This window comes from Acomys minous (assembly GCF_964271855.1).
Source record: "Acomys minous genome assembly, chromosome: 9".
Taxonomy (NCBI): Eukaryota; Metazoa; Chordata; class Mammalia; order Rodentia; family Muridae; genus Acomys; species Acomys minous.
The window spans coordinates 53309361-53319389 of NC_140490.1; the positions used below are offsets into that span (position 1 = coordinate 53309361).

At 48.3% G+C, this 10029-nt stretch overlaps 1 protein-coding gene across 3 annotated transcripts; it reads right to left on the reverse strand.

The window, feature by feature from the left end:
• Positions 1-98: 98 nt before the first annotated feature.
• On the reverse strand, positions 99-7518 carry TMEM14C (transmembrane protein 14C). 3 transcript variants are annotated; one of them, XR_014781612.1, is made up of 7 exons: positions 7486-7518; positions 6331-6485; positions 5615-5673; positions 5027-5103; positions 4329-4430; positions 1629-1716; positions 99-551 (listed from the first exon to the last, which is right to left on the reverse strand). XR_014781612.1 is itself a non-coding variant. In XM_084794719.1 (6 exons), the coding sequence occupies exons 2-6, from the start codon at positions 5635-5637 to the stop codon at positions 497-499; spliced, it is 345 nt and encodes a 114-aa protein (XP_084650845.1). In that variant the 5' UTR covers positions 5638-5673; positions 6331-6461; the 3' UTR covers positions 99-496. The 3 variants fall into 3 exon arrangements, 2 of the variants coding, with proteins under 2 accessions (XP_084650845.1, XP_084650846.1); XM_084794719.1 differs by lacking the exon at positions 7486-7518 and having other exon boundaries at positions 6331-6461; XM_084794720.1 differs by lacking the exons at positions 6331-6485; positions 7486-7518 and adding an exon at positions 6127-6324.
• Positions 7519-10029: the final 2511 nt, after the last annotated feature.

The following is a 10029-nucleotide window of genomic DNA, read 5'->3' on the forward strand; positions in this document are numbered from 1 at the left end:
AGTATGATGTTCACAGAATCTCCTCACGGCTTCTGCACTGTCCTGGTACCACATCTCAGGCCACATCCCAGATCCCTCTGACAAAAATGGACCAGAGAAACGTTAGTAGCAAACTTTATTTTCACTGTGTCATAGCAGACCTATGCAAAGGATCCCACATCCCACATGTCAGCGAGAGATTTCACAAACTTCTAGGCAGGACGTGTGGCTCTGCCCCCACTGCTGACGCCTGACATTTTACCCCTTATCTACAAGTACAGAAAGGAGAGACATCATAATACAAGAAGGAAACTGCACGAAGGCAGGATTAGCTCCTGGGTTAGACACCTGCCTCCTCACAACAGTTACCACAGGAACAGCTCATCTTCACCTTAGCGTGCTCAGTTGTACATTTCTGTAAAATGTCAGGGTGTGGACATGTGCGGCACTCATCCAACATGGAAACGTGGAGGTTTGGCGTTTCAACTCCTCACAAGCCCGTGCAGGGACAAGGCTACTACGAATGGCGTGAACTCAGCATGCTGATTCCAAGTTTGGCAACCATCAGCAAACTGTTCCAAGAGAAAAACAAGTCATTGGAAAAAAGGATATAACATTTTTTTTTTTTAAAGAAACAAAGCCCGCAGGTCCCTCACAACTGTGTGTGAGGAGAAGTACTAAAGCAGAACAGTCTGGAAGAAAACATCCTCCACCAGAAGGCACAGAAAAACCACGCCAAGTCGTACTGTGGCACATGGAACCCCTAGCCCAATGCCAATAACTTGGAAGGGCTAAGGAAATGCGATTAAGAGAGACCAACACCTTAGAGGCCACAGGAGCAACTGATGGCAGGTCTCTGCCTCCCCGTTCAGTGGCAGTGACCTTAGTCTACTCAACAGTTTTGTTTCTAGTATAAAAGCCTCTGACCCAAACCGTAGCCACAGACTAGCAGGCATCTATTTCTCTGAGACTTTTGTTTTGTTTCTTAGTTCTCCCTTCCTCCAGAAGGTGGTTATTATACTTAAGAACTGGTCAGTTTAAGACAGTTTGGTTTAGGTTTTACAATTAAAATTAGAAAATGGGATTCAGTAAAAAAAAAAAAATCCTTTTAGCAAAACTTTCAATAAAGGGTACTCAAGTAAGTGAGAAATAGGGAACCAACATGTACAGTCTAACACAGCCACACACAAGAGCCTGTGACAGTGTAACCTAGGGGAGTCTAGACAGTCCACAGAGCAAATTCAAGGTCATGTGTACGAACATTCTTAAGTACTAAATCAACTGCAGAGGCTTCTGCAGCCTTTCCTACTTGTGCACAACCTAAAACCAGGAGTTGAAGTCTAGGACCACGCACACTGAAGCGAGCACATTTCTGATGGTATCAAACGTCTTGAGCGGGGGTTGGAGAGATGGCTCAGAGGTTAAGAGCACTAACTGCTCTTCCAGAAGCCCTGAGTTCGATTCCCAGCAACCATATGGTGGCTCACAACCATCTATAATACGATCTGATGCCCTCTTCTGGCATGTAGGTGTACAAGCAAAAAGAGCACTCATATACATTAAATAAATAAATAAAAATTTAAAAAACAAACAAACAAACAACATCTTGAGCAAAAATCTAAACACCGAGTAAAGAGAAATGTAAGTACCTGGCACCTGCGATCAAGCCTGCGGGCATGAATTTCCCAGAGTTGTAGAATCTCATCCCCATAATGCCAGCCAAGGTCCCAGATGTAGCTGAAAAGGTTAAAAATCAGTCATTACATCCTGCATGCAGGGAAGTACCACTCCACCCTATAATGGGGAGAGGACGTGGCTAAGCGGCAATGCTCCCCACAGACTCAGGTCTAAGGACAAATGCTGGACACGTAAGGCCGTCCAACTCCCGCTAGGGTTGGCTCTGGATTGTCCCCAGAGGCTGATGTTTCAAGTGACTGGTTCTCATCTTAGGGCACTATTTTGGGGTCTTAGGAGTGGGCAGAAGCAAATCACTAAAGTGAGGCTTCGAAGGCTATGTCACCTCAGTTTTCTGATCTGTTTCCTGGCCCCTTCAAACCTTCCCACAAAGGCCTGGGCCCCTTCCACCACTGCGCCTTCTATCGTCACAGCTCTCTGGAACCAGGAGTGGCACTGTCAGGCACTTTATCACAGTGATGATGAGGTAACTTAGCGCCCCAAGCCACCGTCCCTCTCTGGCCTCATTTTCACTGTTCTGCAAAACTCAGGCTCCCTCCAGCCACAAATGTTTTCACTTTCTCAAAAAATAACATACAATTTCTTTATCTTACATGCCGAATGCCAAGTGTTTTGACAGAAAAATGTAGACTGTGTGTTCTAAGCTAGAGGCCGACTGCATTCAACAATAAATACACTGACTGTGCTTCCAGTGTTTTGAGCCTCAAGATGCAAGCTAGCTTAAAGAATCACACATGAAGTCTACCTTGTGCTACAATAAATGCTATACACATGACCTAACCAGTTAACTAAGGAAGCAAAGACTTAGGCAGTCTCTGAAGCCAGAGCATGAGTGAATGAGCTGACGGAAACACGGTCTAAGCAGAGGAGCTAGTACATGAGGGTGCGCGAGACACAGAGGATCATAGTCACCTGTGTTGAGAAGAGACTCTGGCCACATAAAATAGAGCCTGAAAAGTGGCGGGTTTTATACAGATACACATAGGTCCCTAAGAGACTGAAGGGAAACATTCCATGGTCAGAGGACAAAAATAAGAGACTGTCAGTGGCTCCCGCGATGTGTGAGAGAGGAAGAAATGAGGAGACGTGTAAGTGGGTTTTTAGAGAGGCCTCTGAAAGGGAAGGAAAAAGTCAGAGACTGAAGAGGGAATGGGCTCAGAGGTCCTTCCTCTTCTAAATGAGAAAAAGTGGCTTACATGTGAACTTTCTCTGCAGGGATCCTACAGGGGAACACAAATAAATGATGAACAGTTCACAGCTCAGGAGCCCAAGGCCTTGGAAGAAGAGGGAGGCAGAAGGGATGGCCTGGCCACTGAAGGCTGTCAGGGAGACACTGATTGATGGTGGCTGTTTTTCTTTTCTTTTCTTTTTTTTTTTTTAGAACTTCGAAGAGCTTATTTATTCCATGGGGACTAGGGAGGTGGTAAGTTCATGAGTGAAGCTTCCAGGGCCAAGAAGGCCAGGGCCCGAGACCTCACAGCACATCTTCCAGGAAGGCTGGCACACACATTCTGCGGCATGTGAAAAGAATATACTTGGAAAGCTTGAAGAAAATTGTACGCTTGACCAAGGGAGTCAGGCACAGTACAGCTGGGCTCTACAGAGACAGAGTAGAGTAGAGTAGACAGGTTAGGGCCTGAAGGCGGGGGAGTCACCTGACAGGTGAGGTGCACACTGCTACAGAGGAGGCATGTTTTTCTCAAGTACTCATGGGATCACCTGAGGAGAGCAGAACACTGGGATCAGAGAGGCAGACGTGGTCTGTGAGCCACTCCAAAGCAGGGATAAAGATGCTGTTCTGAACAACTGAGAACCCAGTGCATCCTCCTTCCTCGGATCTCCCGCGGCTGGCCGCCCTCCCTACCCTACTGATGCTGTGCGGAGCCCACTCTGTGATGCTCCACAGGACACCTTTGGGACGGTTGGAGCTGCATGTGTTCTTACACTGTGGGTGCCACACCCCTGGCAATGGCTAGCATGGGTGCAGAGACCAAGACAGATGTGTCAAAAATCACCATGATAAAAAGTCATCTCTTCTTTCTCCTTCCTTTTCAGGCCACACCCAGGGCCCTTATCCATAAGCTCCAGAGTCACATTACCTGACTTGCCAGTGAGCTTGCATGTTCCCCAAGGCAAGGTCTGTCTGTCTGTAGCTTACATAATTAATTGTGAAAGAGGAAAGCTGTCCCAAATGGAGAAAAGGTTAGACGGACTCAAGAGGCCTCATGGGATGTGTGAGATTTCTCTTAAGTTTCAGGTAGGCTGTCTTTCAGTATGAAGCCTCAACAGTTAATCCACACTCTCTTATCCATTTTAAAACAAATCTCACAGGGAAGACTGAATCCACCCTGTATGAGACATTTCCGTTACTCTGTATATACAAGGGAAACAACCCAGGGTTCACCACGTCAAAACCTACCTATAGAGAAAGCCAGCTGGGTGTGGTGACACACACCTTTAATCCCAGCACTCGGGAGGCAGAGGCAGGAGGATTGCTGTGAGTTCGAGGGCAGCTACAAAGCGAGTCCAGGACAGCCAGGGCTACACAGAGACCCTGTCTCCAAAACCCAAAGAGAGGGGGAGGGGGAAGCCACACCCGCCCGTCAGCCTCAAAGTCAAGCAGAACACAGCTGTGGAGCCTGATGCAAACCTACCGAGGAAAACCCACACGTTCCTGGGATCCTGAGACAGCTGGTAAGCACCCAGGCCTGCCAGGCCCCCGAAGAAGAGTCCAGCAGCCAGAGACGGCACGCTACCTGGGGAGAAGCAAACAGAGGTGGCACCTGTGTGGTCATGCCAGACTTTACACATGGACCCCACAAGACTCTCTCCTCCCCCGCAGAGAGCTTGTCTTCACAAGGCTTACAGCCACAGGGCTCCCTGCATGGGGGGAGTCTGGGGAGTCTACCAGAAAAGCCCAGGTCTTACCACCCAGCTCTCCCTCCTTTAGGAGCTGTGACTCGGTACAGTGCTTGTCGGCCTGCACAAGGCCCTGGCTAGAGGCTGGTGTTAAACAGACAACACAGAGTGAGTGGAGACAGGAGGTTTCCTACTTGAGGCGCTGACAGATGCTATGTTGGGGTCTGTATGGTGATGGGTGATAACAACCAGCCCCCATCACCCCTGCCTATCTGTATGTAAAGAGGGAGAAGAAAACAAAAAAAAGATGCCTGGCTTAGCTCAGCCAGATAACCAGAGGCCAGTGCAGGAAGAGCCAGGAGCCTGCCAATGAAGGCTGCCCTCACCGGGCCTAAAGCAAACCTGAGCCAAGCAAAATTCAGCTTCAAGGACCCTGGGGACCCACATTTCACTGGCCTAAGGTGACAATTTTTCAAGCACCAGAAAGGCTTACCTGCTTTTGCATAGCCAATAATCCCACCGGTAGCAACCAGGGCTGCGTAGCCGAAGCCAAAATAATGTAGCGGTACCCTGAAATGACAACGTGGGAGAAGAATCCAGTGCCAGTCAAGTTTAAAATGCAAACCACAAAGTCTCTGGATGGGGCCAGTGTGATGCCCAGGAGTGGTAACGATGTGCCTCCAAGGCTGGCAACCTGAGTTTGACTACATTAAGGGATCCACCCAGCGTTAGGAGGAAAAATCAACTCCCGAAAATTGTCCTCTGACCCCTATGCATGAGGCACGGCACAAGCGCATCCACATAAAGAAAGAAAATGCAACTTTCAAAACTATTGGCCAGGACAAAAAGGTTGTCATTTCCAGTAAATCCTGTCACCGTAGAGAAAAGAAACAGCGGTGGGGTGACAACCCTAGTCACAGAACTAGCCAGGGGCAGAACTGGATTCAAATCCAGGCCCCAGGCCGCTAGTCCAGGAATCATGACCAAGCTGCCCCTGGGCAGTGCCAGGCTCAAGGCACCGGTCACGTGCTCTGGCTTTAGAAGCTCCAGGTGATTCTATTCCTGTGCGTTGGGCACTTACAGCTGGCCACTGTCTTTCTGCATTGTTCGGTCACTTGCGAGACCACACCAGGCCTGCACCTGTGGAGGAGGCGGCAGGGCAGTTAAGAACAGGCAGGCAGGCCTCTAGCAGTCAGAAATGAGTTCAAGGTACACAGCTCTGGGTGTGGACACCACAGGCCCTTGCATACACAGCCTCTGGTCGCCCAAGCTCTGCTGTCCGGTAAAGGTAACTGGGTAAGAAGCAAAGCCCTTCCGTGTATAGTAGGAGCTGCCTCACCAGTTAGCTCATTGCTAAATCGCAAACATAATGGTCTACGCCTCAACGCGTCTCAGTCTCCTAGGGTCAGGATGAGCGCTGCTTTTTCTCAAATGTCCTCAATCCTCAACTTGCAAACTTTTAGAAACCCTTGACTCCAACCCTCCGCTCCTATTACATTGAGAGGGAACAATTAGAAAATGCCCGGGAACCAGAGTCACAATTGCACTTGCACTGGACGCTACCCCCCTGCAAAGTAACTCCCGCTCTCTCACAGAAAAGCTCTCCGGAGCGCGGAAGCAGCTCACGCGCGTTTAGGTTCCCATTCCCGGAACTGCCCGAGTTTCAGAACGTTTTAGAGGCGGGTAGCGGGGCCGGAGATGCGAGCTCAGCAGAGAGCGCACGGGAGAGCACCGCACAGAAGGCGGCCGCGCACAGAACAATTCCCGAGTGGCAAAATCTGCAAAGTAAGAACACACCCAACACCGGAACGGGAGTCCGGAAGCCTGCGACGAAGGACGAGGGCACCGGGCGGAGAACCGAGGTCAGGAGCCCGGGCTGCAGACGTCAGTGCGCGCGCAGCGTCCCTCGCGAGAAGGGCGGGGCTTGGGCCGACGCGAGCGTTGGGGGTTGTCTAAGGGGAGAGACTGGGCGTCATCAAGGGCGGGGTTTGGAGTTATCAAGGGAAATGGGCGTTCCCGGGTGACTGCTCGTGCGCCTGAGGCCAGAGGATACTGAGCCTGTGAGAGAGAAGCTCAGTGCCTCGCACAAAAGCCGCCATTGGGTGGATAAGATGGAGGGGTGGTTAGCAAAGAAAAATGTCAAGAGAACACACAAAAGCAGACTAGATGGCCCAGACTAGATGACAGTGGTCTCTGTTATTAAATCAAACTTTTACATCTAATGTTTTCATCTGCATAAATGCCACGGGATGAAAGCCCTTGGGATGTATTCCTTGAGCCAACAGTAGTAGCATAGACAGCAACTATGCTATGGAAAAACACCCAGGATACCAAAGGAAGAAAATCCTTCACATTGTCCCTACAATTGCTATAGAGATTACGGGAGGGAAGAGGAAGAGCAACAGGAAACAGGCAGTGTCCTAGGCTTCAGCAGCAGCAGCAGCAGCAGCAGCAGCAGCAGCAACTCTATTCCTTGGCTGGATGATTCCAAAAACGGAGCAGGGTGCGTCCTCTACAGGAGCCTTCGCCGTACAGGAATGTGGAGTTTAAGGGGAGGGTCCATTGCTTTGTCTTTCTCTTTATTAATGTAGTTTGAGGCTCTGGGTTAGATGTAGTTAAGCTGTGGGTTGATGTCGCGTGTCTTACCTTTCCCCCACCTCCACTCTCAAAATTCTCTTCTGGATAGCATTGACCTTAGTCAGACAAACCTGTTTCTTTTTATAATTCCACCCGCACGCATTTCCTTTGTGAGTTCGAGGTTAGATCTTACTCCTTCTAGCTAAGGGTCTTTCATCTCTGCTCTCTCTGATGGAAATGCCATTCTTATAGTCTGAAAACTCACTTTCATCTCTTAGATGGATGGATCTACAACCCACCCCACTCTCCACCCTCACCCCCCACCCCCACCCCCATCATTGCACTGAAAACATCCATTTATCACAAAGCCTGTACCTTTTGGGAAGGGATCATGTTTTTCCTTTTAGCCCCAGAATCTGGGCTGATGACAGGCACACCTGGCAAACAATGTATGGCTGTTAATTTAATGGAAGAGCGTAGCAGAGAAGCCAAGTCTAGCACCAAGGAGTACAACTTTGTGTGTGAAAATCGGCTTCCGTGCAAACATCGAAGCAGACATTTCAACACTTATATTCCTAGCCTGGAAAGCAAAATCAACCCAGCGCCCCGAACAAGCATTCCTTATTTTGGCACAAACTACTGTCTTGTAGCAAACTGTGGTATCCAAGGGGAAGTTCCCTAAGCCAAGTAGAAGAAAGATCTGGAATGGAGGGGTTGAAAGTTCAGCTTGTTGGTAGAGTACAGGCTCTCAGTTAGGTCCCCAACACAAGCAGGGCATGGGGGGGGGGCGGGATTTGAGACGCCTAATATAAACTCAGTTTCAAACAGGGAAAATGTGATAAGAGCCATTAGAAGTGGGTGCCGGCCACTTGTCGGAGTTACTCGGCGTTTATGCACAGTGTTATGACACATAACCCCACACCTGTCATCAGTCTTTGTGCCAAAGATAGATCTTAAGTGGAGACATTTAAACACTGACCCAATCTAGTTCAATAAATTTTTGCTCGGGGGGGGGGGGGGGGGTGCGGCACTAAACAACGTTTACTCCTCATAAGGTCTCAACTGCAAACCCAAGTTCACCCTGAGGAAGCCACTGAGTTTATTAAGGTTCCTTACCTTAATAAGGTACAGGCTGGAGTGTGAGTGGCCTTAAAGTAGTCACACTGGCACGAATGATGGCTTCCTCATGGCTGTGTAGGATAAAGCTCACTTCCTAGTCTGACTCCATCTATAAACTCTCCCTCAAGTCATATGCAACTAGGGCAGAACGCATGAAACTGGATGGAACAGCTGGGTAGAGAGGGGAAGAGGTTCCGTGACCCTCTCCTTTTATAAGGGAAGGTGAACAGTCAACAAGCCCAACTGGGTAATCTTTTACAAGCAGGCACAGCTGAGCTCATGAAGAAGGTGGCAGCCTGGACCAGATAGTACCGTAGACAGAATCACACACACTCATCAGAGATGCACTGTACCTCCTGACCCTTGGGGTACGTGGATCTTGGAGAGGATACCTGGAGTTAAGGTGCATGCCCTAATTAGAGGCTTGTGATGCCTGAAATCATATATAATACACATATCTCCTGTGTAGTGTATCATACTTTGTGTTTGGATGTCTCATATAAATTTTGTCTATGAATATTGCATATCTTGGGCTATTTATTCCTGTTTATGCTTAACACACCTTCTATTTACTACTTTTCCTATCTCCTAAGATTGGGGGAGGGGGTCTGTACTGCCCAGACTGGCCTGGGACTCCTGGGCTCAAGTGATGCCCTAGCCTCAGCCTCCTGAAGCACATACCAGCTAGACTGCTATTTATAACAGCCTCATAAACGTCCCTTACCTGTGCTTTCTCAGCTGCCCGCAGCTCTTTGCAGCTATGGGCACAACTGTGGCTGACGACACCTAGATTCCCAGATGCCTGGAACAAAAGAATCCCCTAAATAAACTAGGACTAGGTGGGAGATACAGCTCACTTCTGTAGGCACTAGGAAAACGGTAAAGGCTCCAAGTGCAATCAAGTCACAGAGACAAATGCTTGGGCAATGTGGAGATTCCAACTAACAGTATCTATTATTATTATTATTATTATTATTATTATTATTATTATTATTATTGAAGCCCATTTTTAACTTTTGGTTCTTTGGACAGGGTCTCAGGTCATCCCAAATACCTTGAATTCCTGGACCTCTTTCTGCCTCCTGAGTGCCAGGATTACTAGGATGCCCCACGCCACCCCACCCCACCCATCTCACCTCCTGAAACTAAGTTTACATATAACTCCTTTCAAAGCCAGATTACCTTTTATAAGAAAATCAAGCACTATCATAGATTTAACTTTGTGTGTAAGTGGGATGGGAGAGGGAGCTCATCTGTTACAATACAAATGTAGCGGTCAGAAGACAACTTGTGGCAGTCAGTTTTTTCTTCAACTATGGACTTCAGGAGTTGAATTCAGGTCTTTGGGCTTGGTAGCAAGTACACTCAACCAGCCATCAACCCATCTTGCTGGCCCAGATTTTTTTCTTGTTTTTTGGTTTTTGAGACAGGGTTTTTCAGTGTAGCTATGGTTGTCCCAGACTCGCTTTGTAGACCAGGCTGGCCTCAAACACAGAAATCGCCTGCTTCTGCCTTCCCCTGTGCTGGGATTACAGGCATGCATCACCACATCCCAGCTAGTTTTTGTAAAAGATTTATTATTTATACAATATTCTGCCCACATGTATGCCTGCACACTAGAAGAAAACACCAGATCACATTATAGATGGTTGTCATCTACCATGTGGTTGCTGGGAATTGAACTCAGAACCTTTGGAAAAGTAGGCGATGTTTTTAACCGCTGAGCCATCTCTCCAGCCCCAGCTAGATTTTTATCTATTGATTTCTACTCACACTATACCCTTGGGGCTTCCCATCCTT